Source organism: Hydra vulgaris, chromosome 13 (assembly GCF_038396675.1).
Source record: "Hydra vulgaris chromosome 13, alternate assembly HydraT2T_AEP".
Classification (NCBI taxonomy): domain Eukaryota; kingdom Metazoa; phylum Cnidaria; class Hydrozoa; order Anthoathecata; family Hydridae; genus Hydra; species Hydra vulgaris.
This window is the reverse complement of record NC_088932.1, coordinates 42,457,494-42,476,016: the sequence shown is the minus strand read 5'-3', so window position 1 is coordinate 42,476,016 and position 18,523 is coordinate 42,457,494. Positions and strand designations below refer to the sequence as shown.

At 28.1% G+C, this 18,523-nt stretch overlaps 1 protein-coding gene across 1 annotated transcript in view; it reads left to right on the top strand.

Moving 5' to 3' along the window:
• The window catches only part of LOC136090329 (glutamic acid-rich protein-like), a 32,946-nt gene extending 15,405 nt beyond the window's left edge, over positions 1 to 17,541 (top strand). The window contains exons 4-5 of the mRNA XM_065816821.1: positions 16,103 to 16,182; positions 16,519 to 17,541. Of these exons, the coding sequence (XP_065672893.1) occupies positions 16,103 to 16,182; positions 16,519 to 17,045 (607 nt within the window). The 3' untranslated portion in view covers positions 17,046 to 17,541. The remainder of the gene's footprint in view (positions 1 to 16,102; positions 16,183 to 16,518) is intronic.
• Positions 17,542 to 18,523: the final 982 nt, after the last annotated feature.

The following is an 18,523-nucleotide window of genomic DNA, read 5'->3' as shown; positions in this document are numbered from 1 at the left end:
GCTACATGGATTGTGGCAGTGATATCTTATTAGTTAACCAGAAGGTTCGAGCTACCAATAAATTGAATAGAAGAATTTCATGTGTTGTAAGAACCTTCACCTTTTAAATTTATAAAGATGGAGCTGAACATGTTCCTAAATTTTTCTAAACACATCAAACCATTTTACAAAACCAAATAGTTGGTACCAACACGCCTTTGTGAAATTATTTTCTTCCAAAATTTCCCCACAATGTTACAATACAGACTGTTATAATAGACCTTATGAAATAGTTGTCATATAAAAAGCTTTTGGAAAAAAGAAGCGATTATCATAAAAACCCCTTACATTCTTATACAATGAGAGACTGCTAATCAGCTGTGCAAAGTATGCTGACCTTCAAGTTCTAAAATATTTTTGCATTCCTGAGATCTAGCAGTTTTTTAATGATCTGCCTTACAAAGTCAGTTAAGCAATGATGAATCAGTGCCAGAGTTTTGTGAACTAGAGTGTATTTTTTTTTAATTTAACAGATAGTGGTTTTAAAAAAAAAGGAAATTTATTTTAAATTCTTAATTAATATTGTTTTTACATATTGTTTTTTACTGCATTATTCTAAACTTAATACCATATAAAAAAATTTATAAAAAAATATTATTGAATTTAGAAATGCCTCAGGGTGAAAGATGGGAAGGGTTGAGGGTTAGAAAGTTTGTTGAAATAAGAAATAACAAAATGAATTAAATAAGTTTTTAATTTATAAAGCATATTACGAAAAAGCTTATCAAAAACTTATCGGTGGAATGTTCTATAAATCTAAAGTGTAGGGCTTTCTTTTGCTTTTTTGCACTTCCGCTGACAGTGGTTATATTCTATATTAAAATGTTTTGAAATTCAACATATTGAACATTATTTTGGTTTCTAAATCAAAATCTAAAATTAAAAGAGGAAAACCAGTGATATCCAAAAGGAATATATACATACATAAATAAATGAAAGAGGAAAAAACAAACCATTTAAACTTCTAAATAAAACATTACAAAAAAAACAACTGAAAAACTAATGTATCTATTCAAATTCTAAATGGGCAATTCCATGAAAAAAATCTGACTGTTTTCATAAAATGCAACTTTTTAAAAAATCTATTATAGTTCACAAGTTATGATCATTAAATGTTTTTGCCTCCTGCCTCCCAAAAAATTAATAATCCTAACTTGTTTAATAATGTTTTGATTTGGTTTAAGAAATAATCCAAATGCTTATTTCCAGCAGGCTCATTTCTGGCAGGCTGTCTGAATTTTAAGTTATTTTTTTCTCAGGAAAATTTTTAAGACACCACTTTTCGACAATAACATTTTCATACAATAGAGTATAGTTTCTAACATAACGTTGTTATAATCAAACTCAATAATTATAATTTATTAATTTTTTGTAGTTATTGGTAATATAGGTAATAATTAATTAGATTTAAGTAAGTTACAAGTCGGTATTTAAAGCTTTTCCAAATAAAAATATAAATATCCCAAATAGTCATTAATGCTAAATTGACAGCTTTAATTCAACATTGATTCACGGCTTATTTACATTTAATATTTTATTTGCTAGCTAATATAAAAGATAAAATCAAATTTATTTTCTCATTGCTTCCACCATGAGTACCGTTTAATGCTGGTATTAGGAGAGAAATGTTATAGCTAAAGCATTTGATAAGCAATATATGAAAAGTGTATTTTCAAAATGCGGTATATCCATTTTTGTGGTCTTGAGATAATTGAAGTTTATTGTCGCACAATGGTACATATATTTCAAAAACCATTTGTTGCCTAATTTATATACACATAAAGTATATAAGGATATGTTAATAATAAAAATCTAGGTAAATAAAAAAATACCAATTTTTTTATTTAAAAATTGTATTTGCGTTCAAAGTGCTGTATATCCTATTACTGCTTATCAGCAAAATGCTGTATATCCACTTTATAAATATGAATATCCATCTAACAGATATTATGGAAAGGTAAATAACTAATTATTTTCGTAAATTAAATAAAATGTGAAATATTATTTTCTAGTTTAAAAATTTAACTTTTAATTATAACTTTATCAACTATTTACTCTTAAATATTAAAATAACAGGTGTTATCTTTTAATTAAAATTTTAAAAAAATAGTTAGATATCGTCATCACTAGAGTGTTTAGTAGTGTGATTCTATTTTTTAGTTTGTCATGCAAACCTCTTCTAAAACATGAATAATTGTATTCTAAGAGCAACTAAATAAAAAATAATTAAAAATTTGAAAATTTTACTAGGTCAAAAAAAAAGTTATTTTATGGAAATAAGACAAAATTATTTATTTTTTTTAGTCTTTTTTTATTTTATACATAAGCAAAAGAAATACGACAAAGTTTATAAAGTGAAGTTATTTTTTATTCGACATTTGCATAAACATTTCTGTTAAAAAAAGTCTCTCAAGAGCATCATCAGACTTAGCCCGGGAACATCGGATGTCCATAGCTCGGAGTCCTCTCTCAGCTACCTCATTTGTTCGATGCACATTCTTGAATGAGATTTTAACACCAAGAATATGTCTTGTCAGAGCTTCTTGGGCTTTAATGCAACTTGATGTAGTTTCTTTTAAGTTTTCCCAGTTGGGTTCCTCTCTCATTTTAAACCATGCAAGTGACCAAGAACAGCTAATAAACTTAGCTATTTCTTTCAATAATGGTCGTTCTTCAGGAAGTAGAAAGTAGCCTAACAAGACATATATTGCTCTGCTGTTCCACTTTGCTGAGTGAGAACTTGGTAATTTCGTTGGTAGCTGCAGTTTGGGTAAAATATTGGTGTCCAAATAGTGCCTAAATGCAATACATAACCTGGAAAAATAAACAATAAAATGGATCAACGCATTCATCACATATACAAATCATTGATATTGAAAATAATAATTTTTAATAAAACAAACCTAGCCAATAGCTTATAATCATCTCTCCAGGTTTTTACAGTAGGAGGAGGATGAGGTGTTTTATGCAGGATATTGTATGATTCTTTCAATTGCGGGTACTTATTTTTTAGTTTTTGAATGAACTTAAAATCAGTTAGAGTAGGTGATTTTGATGGTGTTGGCAAGTGGAAAATTACCATTTTTTTCAAAACAAGGTCCAAAATGTGAGCATTGCATCCATAATAAGGAACAGGCCTGTTAAATAGCTTAGATCTTAAAATCCCTACTATTCCACCAGAACCATCATAAGATCCACCTGAAGTAAAATAAGAATAACTTATTTAATTGTATTATTTTATTATTTAAAAATAAATAATTTTAATTTTACTAACCTGTATTGACAGAGCAGGTGTCACAAATTATAAGGGATATTTTATGCACAACATTATACTCTAACAATGTTTCCGTTATCATAGCAGCTAGATTTTTAGAAGTTCTGCTAGTATGTAATGTTTTGAGTCCAATGTACCAAAATATTGGTCCATCAGACTGAAGGGCGATGACCATGCGTTCCACTTTTTTAATCCCATAATCATATGGTGCCACACCTTTTCCATCAAAATGTAATATAAAGGATAATTGAACAGACAAAGCTTCTTTAAGTTTAAGTAGAGTTGTGACTTGCAACCTTTTACCAGCTTTAAAAATAGCCGATTGATTTGGAATTGGAATGTCACTATGAAAATAACTTAATGAACGAGTTACACTAACTCCTTTGTGGGTTGAGATACCAGCTTCTGCGCACATAATGGCAATTGGCATCGCCATAAACCAAAAGTAAAATTAATATAAATTTGATAAAAAAACTTTTTTTATTTCCAAAAATTATTATTACTCACCTTTGATTTAAACTTCCGTTTGGGTCGTTCAAACAAAGGCTGAAAATCATCAACGTTATCATCATTTTCAGAGCTTGACTTTGTGTACAGTTGCTCTACATAATCAAGATCCATGTTTTTTGGTATCAACTGCCTGTTAGCAGGATGCTCAACAACTGTTTGGCTGGTTAATACACAGCTCTTTCTATCATCCATTTGATGATTGTAGAAGATCTGCTCTTCCCTCTTCAGCTTTATATTTTTATTAAAGATATCAAATCGCATAAAAAAATCCATATTCGATTTTCTCTTCAAACTTAATTTATAAGCATTCACAACTTCATTCAATTTTTTTGTGATGCCAGCTCTGGATACTGAGGGCATGCTAAATTTCACATTCCAGAGCTGCTCCAAATCTTTTGCCATTATTTGCATAACAGCTCTTGATGGTGGTGCGGGGCGTGTGTCAGCTAGATGGTGATAGTAGCCAAGAATGTGGCGGACTTCTGGAATAGTCTTGAAATTGGCTAAGGATTTAGTCCGTAATCCATAAGGCGCTGCTGAAGCAAGCAGTTCCCGAGATTCCTTTGGACACGGTGGTATTAAGTTGTTTGCTTTTCTCTTTAATGCTCCTTTAGCACTTATGTGGGGCATATTTAGGTAAATATAATTATAACTAAAATAGAAAATGGAATACAGTTATTTTATTTCTAATCCACCAATAATTGTTAAGCTAGTTTTATATTATATTCACTATTAACTTCAGCTAATTAAAAAAATATCATACAAATTATCCATTTTTTTGCCTAAGTATTTTGTCTTATTTCCATAAAGTAACTTTTTTTTTTGACCTAGTAAAATTTTCAAATTTTTAATTATTTTTTATTTAGTTGCTCTTAGAATACAATTATTCATGTTTTAGAAAAGGTTTGCATGACAAACTAAAAAATAGAATCACACTAGTGTTCAGTATCTTCTCTGGAATCTTTTAGTAATGTCTCATACAGTGTGTGTACTGTGCCATCTGCACTCACAGCATTTAGGAGGCAAAAACATCTTTTTTTTAGCATTTTTTACACAGTTTTTTGTTGCTGGGATGCTTGGTTTAAAAGTGTCCCATTTCTTACCTTTCTTAAGAAGGCTATGTGAGTTTGGCTTAGAATGATAGCTGCACTGTGCTATTTCCAGATGATCGGAATTGATAATCAATTTATTTCCCTCGCTTATTTTAAATGTTTTTATTCTTTTCACAAATTTTTTTACTTCTGCTTTAATGTCTAAAGCTGACCAATCCCTACCAAAAACAAACTTTTCCATGTCGGCTGAGAATGTCTCTATAGATATCAGGTTCTAGAATCTGCTCATGTTTTTTGATATCCTGCTGAACATGACCAAACACTCTATCTGCTGGAAGGTAGGAGTGCCCTTGTTCCGGGAATGTATGAGTGATAAGAAGATTTCTAAAATGTTGCTTTCTCAAAGAAAGAAGCATTGACACCATGTTTATGTTTTTGTTTTGTCCATAGCAGTAATCAGAAAACAAACGAAGAACCAATGCATTTGAACACGAATCAAAAAGATATGCAATCAAAAAATGCTGTAATGCTGAACAAATCATATTGGAATCTTTACAATCTTCACATTCCAACCAGATGAAAAAGTTAACATCATTTAAATGTTGAGTCTGCTTGCGTCTGTGTACAACAACGCCTATTACATAAAGATAGAGTTGCCGAGAATAGTAGGCTTCTCCTATAGGCAGCTTTGGCAAAACCAGATTCTCCATCATATCAAAGCAAATGGTTATCTCATTTGGTGGTATATCATTGAGAAGGCTGTAAAACTTTCGTGCTTTTCTTCAATGGAGAATGTACAAAGCTGTTTTGGTCTGGTTTGAGGCGTTTCTGAGATTTACATCTTTCATTGCCAGTTTAAAGGCATGGCAAGTAGAGCATGTGTCTGTAGCAGGATGACCAATGCCAAGATTAAAATTATACATAAAAATTGCATAGTAAAAATGATATCCCACAATCAATTGATTTTGATCTTTATTTAGTTCTAGGTAAAGTTTATGCATTAGTTTAATATTTAAGTCAGAAGGGAGATGTTTTCGATGTGGAGAACCCTTTCATCCATAGTGACTAGCTCTACAAGTAAATGTCTGAATATGGTTTTTTACAGCATCTCTCTTATTTGCAGAGGTCATTAACTTTCTGTTTCTTCCTCGTTTTTCAAGTCTGGTTGTCCCATGCTGGAACCAGTTATTGGCAATCCTTAGCACTCTATCCGACTTTATTGCTATTTAAATAAGTGAAACCAATAATATTCTTTAAATCAGAAATGTACTATTACAATAAGAAGCAAATCTGAAAAGTAATAATGGTTGTTCATGAACTTGTATAAATATTTCTTATTTTTGTCTGGAGTCTGAAGCTTATGCTTATTTTTATATAAGAGAGTTCTATCTTATAATGAAGTAGAAATAAGGCTATTGTTGAATTTGATATTAGTACTAATTTTACAAAATTGACTTCATGAATACAAATTATTTGGTTTTATTTTATTTATGTTATAGACAAATTCAAATAATTATACTTTTTACAATCTGGCTATAAAACTGCCTGTAATTAAATGGTGGTTAGATTTTTTGATGGCATTATATTCTAAGCTGGTTAAATATCTATCATACAAAAACAGTATAATTAATGGTGCACTTACACAACACAGAACAAAATGAGGCCTGACAAACTTGTAACTTAATTCCAAGACTTAAGAAGTACTTGATGGTGATACGTCTTAACTTTTTCCTGACACCATCTTTTACTATCGGCCTTTTACCAGCGTCTACTTCAAGTATAACCAAAATTGCTGAATCTTGTGATACTTTGTCTGAGTGCTGGTAAAATTTAAAATGAATCGTCAACAGGTTCTCTGGTTTTATTTCTCGAGCCGAAAAATCGAAATGTGTTTAAAACTTACATATTTATCTTTTTTTTATAGCATTCAATAGCAATATTATTTTTATTTTTTCAAATTTCAAAAACTAATACAAAATTTGATAATCAAATTTGCTAGAAAATTTAAACGTCAAAATCGTTTAATTTTAAATGAAACAATTTTTTTTTTTTAAAGAAGAGCATTTCTAACCTAACCTTATGTTTTGTACAACAAACAAAAAAAAGCATAATTAGTTTCCAAAGATAAACCAAATAAAAATAAGTATCGTTATGAAATAATCCCATAAAAAAAACATAAAATACAAAAATACTTTTTAACTTATTCATATAATATGTCTTTTTAATTGGTTATTTCCTTATCATTAAATAATGTTATTCAAACTCACTTTGCAAAAGCCCATTTTATGATTACACAATAAAGAAGGAATCTTTCCTCCACTAGAATGAAGAAATTGTTTGTTTTTTTCTCGTTTCGAGCAACGTATCTTTTTTTTACGCGTATTAGGAGACAGGAGAAAACTTTCATCTAAACCATCGTAGTCTGCCATTTTACATGAGTTGATAACAACATAAGTTGATAAAATTAGCTGCGCTTGCGGAAAAGAAACTTATACTTGCTGTGGATTGGTCAAAACAAATACAGCATTTTGATGATAAATAAAAACTCCAAACCGTGTTTTGAAAATAAAACCATTATTAAACATTGAAAAATATAAGGGTTATACCTCATTGAAAAAATATTCAGATACAAAAAGTGTTAGGTTCTTGTATACTAAAAAGTAACCATTAGTTTTCTCCTTATTTTTAAAATGGCGCTTATCGCATTTTGAAAATAAACTCTTTATATTTATATATATATATTTTTTTTAAGTAGACTAAAATTGTATTATATATCATTAATTCATTCAATAACACTATCATAGCAAGGTCATTAATTCATTCAAAAGTTGATAACTTTGTTGTTCTTCTCTTACTTTTTAAATCAAGTTTTTTATTTTTGTATGAAAAAAAAATTTTTTCAACTTTCATTTGCTTATTTTATTAAAACTGTTTATTACATTTTTCTGTTTATTTACATTTTTACATATTTACAATTCTACTTTTATTATACTCATTAAGTGTATTATAAAACAAATTGTTTTTATTAAAAGAATTATAAAAATATAAAATGGTAAGGGTTTCATGTCTAATCAAAATGTGAGTTTTTATTTTAATTCATGTGAATTATTCCAATTCTGATTGACTTATAATACATTTACAATCTGTTATAAAATGTTGCTTTTTCTAACTGACATTTGTAATAATTTTGTAATTATCATAACAAATTTTATCATTACAAAACAGCAAGAAAATAAGTAATAAAGAAACGTTTTCATTTTAATCTTTTATGACAAACTTGGTGCTTACATAAAATTGTTTTAAATTGAGTTTGGGTAGAAATTGGGGTGCCATACCCATATCAAAATTGGCCTGGTTAGGTCACAGCTTTAGTAACTATAAAAGTTAAATGTAGATTTCACAATGCATCACTTAATGTCAAAGAAAGGAAGAAAATCTAAGTTTGAAAGATCTCATAAGCTAAATAGACTTTTAGTATGTGTTTTTTGTCTTTAAAAAAACACCTAGTGTATACCAGTTACAGAAAATTTGGAAAAGCTTGTTGTAAAGCATAGTCATATTGATTATAGTGTTATGGTAAAGAAATATGCAGTTGGACTATGCCTATGTAAAAGAGATCTATACCTGGTAAAGGCTGGGAAACCTCTTCCATCATAAGTTAAGCAGAAATGGAGCAAAGAATCTTTAAAAAATTTTTACTGCAGTAGGAGCTGTAAAACAAAGTTTGTAAATTAACAACCAGTAAAATCTAAAGTTCTTTATATTGTGTTTATTTTTTAAAATTAATTTAAACTAAATTCATTATAATTCTTATAATAAAAACAGAAAAATAGAACTGAAATAACTTTAGGTAAGATTGGTATATGTAAGAGTTCAAATGCTGCTACATCAAAGGTGATAAAAATGTTTTCAAGTTATTTGTAAATGTGTAGGTCATAAATGGGATAGAGTTAAAGAATCTGGCAACTTATCTCGTAAAGATATTAAACACATAGCGACCATATTAATTGAGAAGCTTTAACAACATAAAAGTAAATATTCTCTGGCATCTTTAAACTCATCAATATTTTTTTGTCAATTTTGGTATTTAAATTACTTGAATAACTACACCACTTACTCTTTAAATAAACAATTTTATAATTAGAAAAATTTCTATAGACTCACGGTAGAAAATACAGCTGTTCCTGGTGTGACAGGGAGGCTGTTCTGAAATCTGGTAATCTCAGAAGCTTTGGAGACTGTTTATAATTGTTTAATTGATAATTGTTTCTGCCAGTATTTTAATGCATGCTTTCCTGAAATACATATGATGAAATTTAAGGTTATTAGTTTTTATGTATTTGAAGTCTAATGAAGAGTTTGTTTATACAAGACCTAATATTTGTTCAATTTATTTTCATTCAGAATGTTGCGAAGCCTTGTCTTATAAAAGAAGATCCTGATCTTGCTGGTAATAAGCATAGTAACTTTACCAGAACTTCAACTACTCATGGGTTTGGTAAACCACATTTTTAGTTATATCATATCTCTCTGGGCAGGTTTAAAACAATAGGTTAATAGCCTTAGTGCTATTTGGAAAAGTTCATGGAGGTACATATGATAATATTTCAAGAGCAATATTGAAGAATGTAGACAGTTTTGCATGTTTGACAGAGTTGGGACTGATACATTTAGTGAACCACTAGATCCACAGATCACAAGCTTCATAACTTTACAGATAATTTTGAACATTATCAAACTTACTATTGAGAAGTAAGTAAACCTAATATAGATTTTATAGTTTAATAACTTCTTTTACTTTTAATATTTTTCTTATATTCATTAACATTATACTTGAATAAAAGCCTTATTGTGATATGGAAAGTACATGCAATAAGTTCTTGTCTAGGAGCCTTCATAGATATGCACAACTGCTGTCTTTCAAGATATAATGAACAATCAATTTTTAGTTGAGCTAAACCAAAAAATTGTAACAAAAATTAAAATGAGGAGTTATGATATTCAGTCATTTTGTAGACTGACATCTTTTGTTGTGAAAGTCATAAAATCAAATAATATCATATGATCATGCAAGAAATTTTGTCTCAAAAAATTGCGGAGACATTTCAGGTCACTTGTTTTAAATGAGGGGGAATTAAGCATTTGGATAATGTTTTTGTAATTTCTTAAACCAAACCAAAATATATTGATAAATTTCAAGTTTCATAAAAAAAATTTATGTGCTTTAAAAGTTAAATTTTTTTTTGGAAGGCAGTGGGGCAAAAATGTTTTTTGGTTATAACTTGTGAACTATAATAGTTTTAAATTAATTTCTATTAATAAAATTTCTTTGTTTTAAGATTATAAAAAAAATAATTTTTTATATTTTTTTTGTTTTTTGTTTTTCCCTGTTTCATTGTCCTAAATAATTTGTAATTATTTAGGACAATGAAAAAAATTAAAACCTGTGCCACCCACAGGTTTTAATTTTTGCAGTTTTGTATATCCAACTGGTTATTTTAAATAAAATCTATAAAATTTTTTGGGGTGTATCAAAATCAAATCTAAAATGTCAATTTCTGACCTGTATTCTAAGTCTCAGGTTATGCTGATTTTTACACCACTCAAAGATTTTATGTTACATCCCCAAAATTTCATTATCTAATTTCAACTGGTTTTAAATATATAACTATTTTAACTTTGCATTGATCCAACAAAAATCTGCCATTTTAAAAAATGGTTTTGGCCTTTGATTCTGTTGTGTGGTAAGCTAAAAATATGTAGACTTACATATTTTTAGGCAAAGAATCCTATAAACACAATGTAAAACATTTAAAAATGAACATAACACCTGAAATTTGAACCTACATCACAATTTTACTAGGGCAAGTTTAATTACAAAAATGCAGATGCAGCTTGATTTTTTTTATTTTTAGATGTCGTTCTGAATAGTTTAGTTAAGGTTGTTACAAAGAATTGGAGGGTGGTCTTTTCTTAAACAAAAACAAAAAAAATATGGTCAAATTTACTTGGGTTTTTTACTTATAAAAAAGGAATTATGAAAAATCAAAGGAAAAAAAAACATGTTCACTTAGGCCCTTACTACATAGAAGTGGAGGTTTATTCATTTATTATTAGTGGGCGAAAAATATTCCTACCCACCTTGAGCTTATTAAGACGTTTTTTGAATTTCACTTTTTTTGAACAAAGAAATTGTTATCTCAAAACTAAAAAAAAATTTCAGTTATTACTTTCTAAACACCTAAACCGGCCTTTAAAATTAAAAAATACTCATTTATAAAAATAAAAATAAAAGTTCCCACCAACCTGTTTATTAAGGACCCCTTTCCTCCATTTATTAAATGTGTACTAAAGTTCCCATCTATCTTTTTATTCCTACCCTACGTATTAAGCACCTTAGAGTATCTTGACAGTAGTGTAATTGAAACAGTTTTGACTATCAAATTGTTCCTTTAGTTTTTGTTGACTTTCTTTTTCAGTTTTATTGGTAGTTTTATAAAATCTGATCCTAAAATTCAAAAATTTATTAAAATTTCACTGGGGGTGAGTTTAATTATAAAAAATGCAAATCTATTGCTCAATTTTTTTCTTCAGAAGTTGTCTTGAATAATTTAGAGTTATCACAAAGAATTGGATTGTGGTCTTTCCAAAAGCAGAAAAAAAGAACATTGTCAAATATACTTGAATTTATTACATATAAAACATTTTCTTATTTGTCAAACTAAAACAAATAAAATAGAAGACAAAGAAGGTACTCGGAAATAACATATTAGTAACTCAACAAACAAAACTATAAGATATAAAAAGATACACTAAGATATAAAAATCAAAAAAAATTTAAACTCTACAAATTAAAATTTTTTTTTTTTAACATCTTTGCTCCCAACAAGATTGCAAGCAACCACTAATTAGAATTGGAAGTTACTGGAAGAGAAAAGATGAAGATTGTAGAGCAAGAATGACAGACGACTTAAAGGATTGCAAATTATATGAATCAGGAAAAGATGAAGGAAGCGAATTTCAAAAAACTGGTGTTGAAGGAAAAAAACTAGAGGAATAAAAGTTTTTGGAGCACTTAGGAACAGTCACAGAAAAAGGATGAGACTTAATTGAATGTGTAGAAAAAAAAGTTGGAGTACTTCTAAACATATCCAGGTTAATTAACTGAAATAAATGCTAAGTATTAACAGAAAAAACACTTCAAAAAAATTGGATAGGCTTTTTGATATCATTTCCTGCACATGTGATCTTAAATTTGTTCTTTGTGATGATAAAAATATCAAATGCAGTCAAGATAATTGTTCAGATACTCATTTTATGTACATGTAGTCCAGATAAAGGGCTCAGTTGATTGTAAATGGTCTAGAAAAGAATCTTTAAAGAAACATAAAACTGAATATAAAAATGTGGAACAATCATTACAACAAGAAACATTTAATTTACTTCCAGAAATAGTATTATCAGAATCTGTCATTTCTAGCTCTAGCGAGGTAATTAACTAATAAATTGAAATTTAGTTTATTTTACATTTTTTAAATTTACATTCTTTTTTTAACATATCACTTTTTTATATTAAAATTTTTTTGTTAATGAACTTTATAACTTTTTTTTTTAGATAAAAGAAATCCATCAGGAATTTCAATGTTTGGAAGTTTTCAAAATTTGCTACCGAGTTGATCAGAAACGATATAGGAAGTTCGATTGGAGCTGCATTAGGGAATGCTCTTATGCTCGATCTATCAGGACTGTTAAATGATCTAGCAATTATATCAACTATTTAATTTTAGACAAATCCAAAATAGACAGACAAAAAAAGTCACTTAAAATATTGTCAGACTTAAAATCCGTTTAAAATAACAGAGAGTTTGTTTGCCTTAGTGTTGATGGTAAAATTAATGAAACTTTAGTTATAAGAGAAATAAAAAAAGAAGATGGTGAGGTTGTGTTAAAGAGATCAACAGAGAAAGAACATCACATGACTGTGACTAAAGAACCTCTCCCAAATGTTTACAGTGGGGAGTAATCTTACTCACAAAGTTTTACCTTTTGTTGGAGCAACAAGAAAAAAGCAAGCTCAGTGCCTATACGAAGTTCTTGAAAAGTATGATTTTTTAAACACTCTAAAAACAGTTTTGGTAGACAATACTTCAACAAACACAGGTCATAAAGCAGGAATGGTTGTGGATTTAAAGAAAAAACCTGGACGAAGACTTCAGACTATATACTGCAATCTTCATCAGAATGAGCTTCCCTTTAGATCTTTGTTTAAAAAAATTGATGGAGCAACTAATTCACCAAACCATTTTGCTGGACCAATAGGTAAAATGGCAAATATCAATAATGAGCTTAATTTAGTTGTTAATTTTGGTGTTATTAAGTCTCCAATTTTTGTTTTAGAAAAAGGAATTTAGATGATTTAAGTAGTGACCAGAGGCTTTTAAATTAATATTGCCACTGGAAATATGAGTGTTAATTATTCAATTTGGAAAATTGTTTCCCTTAATCATTCTCGTTGGTTAACATTAGCAATACGGTTGATGTCTTTATATTTCCCCAACAACTCAAGATTTTACTGATGAAGGGATTGTAGAAAAGCTGTTGTCTGTAGAAAAAATTGACGTCCCAGATCTTCCTTCACATTCACAGAGTGTTTAGAGATCTGTACAACTTTTCTCCATGGTTTCTCATACTGTTTTTGGAAAGGAATTATGTCATAAGCATATTTTAGCAAAAATTCTAAGCAGAAAGCATAAAAAATAGAGTTTTATGTCTAAATGTTATTACAGTGATACATATGATGATATTTTTTGTTAATTTAAAAACAAATTTATTGCTACTTGTACATGTAAAAACAAAATTTAATAAAAATGTATAATAATTTTTGAGTTAGTCATTACCTCACATGGTTGAACATTGTTAAAATAATTTCTAAATAAATAAAAAGATTTTATTTCTAATCCAACTTTTTTTTTATGGAATCTTCCATTTATATAATTTCAACTTTTGACAGTTTCAAAAGTTTTCAATAATCTTTATTAAAATTTAACCTATTGGGTAAATTTAACTTATCTGAAATAATTAGGATAGTTTTCTATTTTACAAATATTCTATTATATAACCCAGGCGTCAGCAACCTATATTAAGTAGAGAGATTTTTCCTAAAGTAATTAAAATAAATCTTCTTAAAATAATTTTAAAAAAAGAGCTGCAGGATGTTTTAAACATAGTTTTAAATCAAAATATTATGTAATTTGGGCAGACTGGAGAGACAGAATTTAAATAACTGAGTAGCATAAGACTGGCAATCCGCTTGTTACTTACTCCTGAATACTGACCATTAAACAAATTTTCTACATTTTAAATTTGTGTTTTCTATATAAAATCCTAACCAGAATTTACAAAAGAATTATGTTGAAGTATTAATATCTTACTTAAAAAAATTTTTTTTTTGATTTAGAGTACTTCATTTTGTTTTGCTTTATTTCTAAGTAATTGTCAATCCTTTTGCTTTTTATTTATTTTATTTTATATATAAATTAGTTAGGTCCTGAATTTATAATACAATGCTGCAGTAAATGTTGCACAGAAAGCCTTTGGACCCAACTTCAAAGCTAACATCGCTTATGAAGAAACTATTTTAATTTCATAAAATTTTCCAGGATGTGTTTTAGGACTGTTTAGAAAATATCTCCATACTGCCAAACATTTAAATGCTATAAAAGTTGTAATTCGACCTGCCCTACTGTTAGCCCCATGCTGTGGCAAAAGTAAGATCCTTTTCAAGCTCAAATGCCCCCTCCAAGCAATCAGAGAGTGTTGGCTTCTTATCGTGACAAAAATAGATGGTAGTATCATCAGCGAAGAATGCCACCTTAGATGTGAGAATATCTGGAAGATCGTTAATGTAAATTGAAAAGAGTATAGGGCCAAGGATAGAACCTTGAGGAACCTCTGAAGTTACAGAATTAGAAGAAGAGTGCTGTCTATCGAGGACAATTTTTATATTACGATTGGAAAGGAAGGATTCAATATTCTTAAAGAAGAAAGCTTATGGAGAAGACCAGCATGCCAAACTTTATTAAAAGTTTAAGAAATGTCAAGAGCGATGTCCTTAACCAGCCAATTATATTAATAAGGCTTAATGGCCTTATTAATATTATTCTTGTTTTATATGTAATAAATTTAAGTAAATTAGACTTTTTTTTTTTTTTTTGTGTCTAGGAAAAACCACTGTCCAATTCTTTGTGACAACTCTAACTAAACTATTTACAACAACTATAATGTTTTATTTAAATTCCAAATAAAATAGTAAAGTGCTTCATTTTTAAAAATTTTTAAGCAAATGTCGACATTTGACATTAAGTTTTTCTGTCAATTTTAGGCTATATGTTCCCACATTTACCAGTTTTTCAAACCCTGTTATACTAAACTGTTATACTGTTAAACCCTGTTATACTATTAGACTAAATATGTGCCGACCTGATGTCCAAAACAGTTTGAAATTTGTAATTTTTCACACACCCTACTACCTCTAGGGTGTGCGAGTAGATGTTTTTTTTAAATACACTAATATATTTTAGTATTATATATCTTCTATTATACTATTGTATTTATAATACAGATATATAATATATACTATTATATTTTTTTAATATTATATATATATATATATATATATATATATATATATATATATATATATATATATATATATATTTCGGTGTCGGTGAAAAGTACAGTACTAGTCCAATATTTTCATTTCGAGATAATCAATATTTAAGTTTTAAACAGCTATAGCTTATAAACTATTTACTTTGGATTATTATGGCAAAAAATAATGAAAGAAAGATGGACTAGTATTTATTTTTGTCATACATAGAAAGATCGACATAAGTTAAATGAAGTTATAAAAAAAGTGCAAATAACAAAAAATGGACTAGTACTGTTCTTCTTCTCATTATATATATATATATATATATATATATATATATATATATATATATATATATATATATATATATATATATATATATATATATATAATTACTTTTTTATATAATTACTTTTTTTTTTTAATGTATTATAATATTTTTATAACCAACGCTATTACATTTATTATTAAATTACTTCTAACCTTTCTTAAATGAATTGTTGTCTAAAATATTTCTGAAAAGGTGAGTTCTTTTGGCTATATTTTTAAATGACTTTTTCTTCTATTTTATGACAGTGAAGTCTTGCAGAAGAAGTTGCAAGAAAGCAGTGCTTTTATTGCTTCGTTAAAAAATCAAGTCGATGAATTGAAGTTTCGTATGTTTTTAGTATTTTTAATGTTTTTATATATATACATTTTTTTTTAAATATGAGTAAAGCCAACAATTTCATAGACTCGGTGCTTGGTGACTAAATTTGTCTTTTTCTAGCTCCAATCATAATAATTGTAGTTGTTGATTGTATTTTTACATATCGCAAATAAATAAATAAAGTTGTGTGACTGGTCTCAGAAGATTTAAGAATCAGGATTTTTCAAACAGAAAAAATAAAACTAATAACTTTAAAAAATAATCATAACTTTAAAAAAAAATAAAAATAAAAAAACATGTGAGAAAGTTTTTTGCTTTTTTTCACACTTAATTTTATTTTCAGAACAAAAAAAAGTTACGCAAGAACGTGGTTTAAAATTACGAAAGGAGGATAATAATAATAATAATGTTAGAATGATTAATCTCAACGATCAGAAATTGATTCAAACAGTACCAGTCGCACCAATAAACCCAATTCAAGACATAGGAATTCGCCCAGAAAGGGTTTTAACTACTTTGGCAACTATTAAAACAATACCCACTTCAACAGTTCAACAAGAAAAGCCAGAAGAAGAAGATGAAGTAGATGAAGACAAAGATAAAGAAGAAAATAAAGAAAAAGGTAAAGTAGATGAAACTACAACCAGCCAAAACCAGAAGAGGGAATTAAATAGAGCTGAAGAGACTAAAGAAAATGAGATAGAAGAAAGCAAAAACTTTGAGAAATCTACGGAAGAAAATTCTGTAAATAAAAAAGATGACGCAGTCCAGGATGAAGATGGTGCCGATGAAAATAACGAAAAAAACGACAAATCGCTGAATATAGACAAAAACCAAAATAATGAAAATGAGGAGGATGACAACAACTAATGTTTAAACAATTTTACACCTAATACAACAAACTTTAAAACATGCACAATAAATTTAACATTCAATGCTCATTTAAAAAATGGTTTTTGTATTTTAAATTTTAGGTGTCGGCGATTAATATTTTACCGTTGGGTTACAATTTTTATTTATTATGAGCATTTATACTTTTTGTGCTGTTATTTATTTATACTTGTGCTGTTATTTATTTATTTTTTGAATTTTACTTTAAATTTTTTGACATTCATTTTAATTTTACCATGAAACTATTCGGCAACTAATTTTTGTAAAAAAAAAGGCGCTTTTAAACATTTGGAGAAGAACATTCTTATGCGTTAGAATGAAATAATCTTGCGGCAAAAAAATATATATTCAAAAACTTTTGTGTATTTTTTATTGTAAGTTATAAAATTTTCATAGTCAGTTCGATAAATTGTACAATTTAATGTCTTGTAAAAGTTTTTCACATTTGGCTTTTTAAATTTGTTCGATATTTTTTTATATGTATCTTTAATCAAGTTGAGGTAAGAACCGCCAGAGTCTTATTTGTAGCTGTTAAAAAAAATTTATCTAACGGGCGTTCTCTCAAAAATAGAACTCCACAAAATGCAATGGCTCATGTGCGAATGTTTTATAATAACATATATCTTAAGGTGGTCGTCTGGTAAAAAAATATTTAAAAAATCAAATTTTAATAGTCCAGTTTAAAAGAAAAATTTGTGCTCTGTTAGAAAATATATACTTTTAAACATTTTTTAATTAAATTTTTCAAAGATTTAATTCCTGTAAAGACATGTACTAGCCTTTTCCCTAAGCAACGCCCTTAGCAACAATCATTTTTGGTTGTTTTGGGCCAAAACTAATAACCAAACTTGTAACAACCTTTTTTGAGAAAGACTTGTCTAAATACAATTCAAAAGGTGGTATTCCTGAATTCATTAAAAAAGAAATTGAAAAGGTTTTTATTGATTTAAGTAATGATGAGCTTTAGTCGCGCTTCTTACAAGGCACAAGCCAAAATGCTAACGACGCTTTTAATCAGATTCTCTGGCGAAAATGCCCAAAAAATACATTTGTTTCAAAAGATGTACTAGAAATGTGTACGTTTTCATCAGTAGTAAGTTTTAATGATGGATATTTAGCTCTAGCTAATGTTTTGAAGAATCTTTGTTTAACACCAGGAAAATATTTTATTGATCGTGCTTTAGTATTTGATAGTAAAAAAGTCAAAAATATACACAAAAAAATCAACAGATACTGTAAAGAACAAAAGAAAAAGTTAAGAGCTATAAGGAAAGGATTTATTGATAAAGAAAAACGCCAGGAAGGAGGAGATAGTTATTCTGAAGGATCATTTTAATTATTTTTATTTTGTTGGTTTTCTCCGTTTGTGATATTTCAGACTTAAAACGCAAATATCTCAGCTTCTATAAATTATTTTTGAGTGAAATTTTCAGGGTTTGTTCATCTGTGTATAAGTT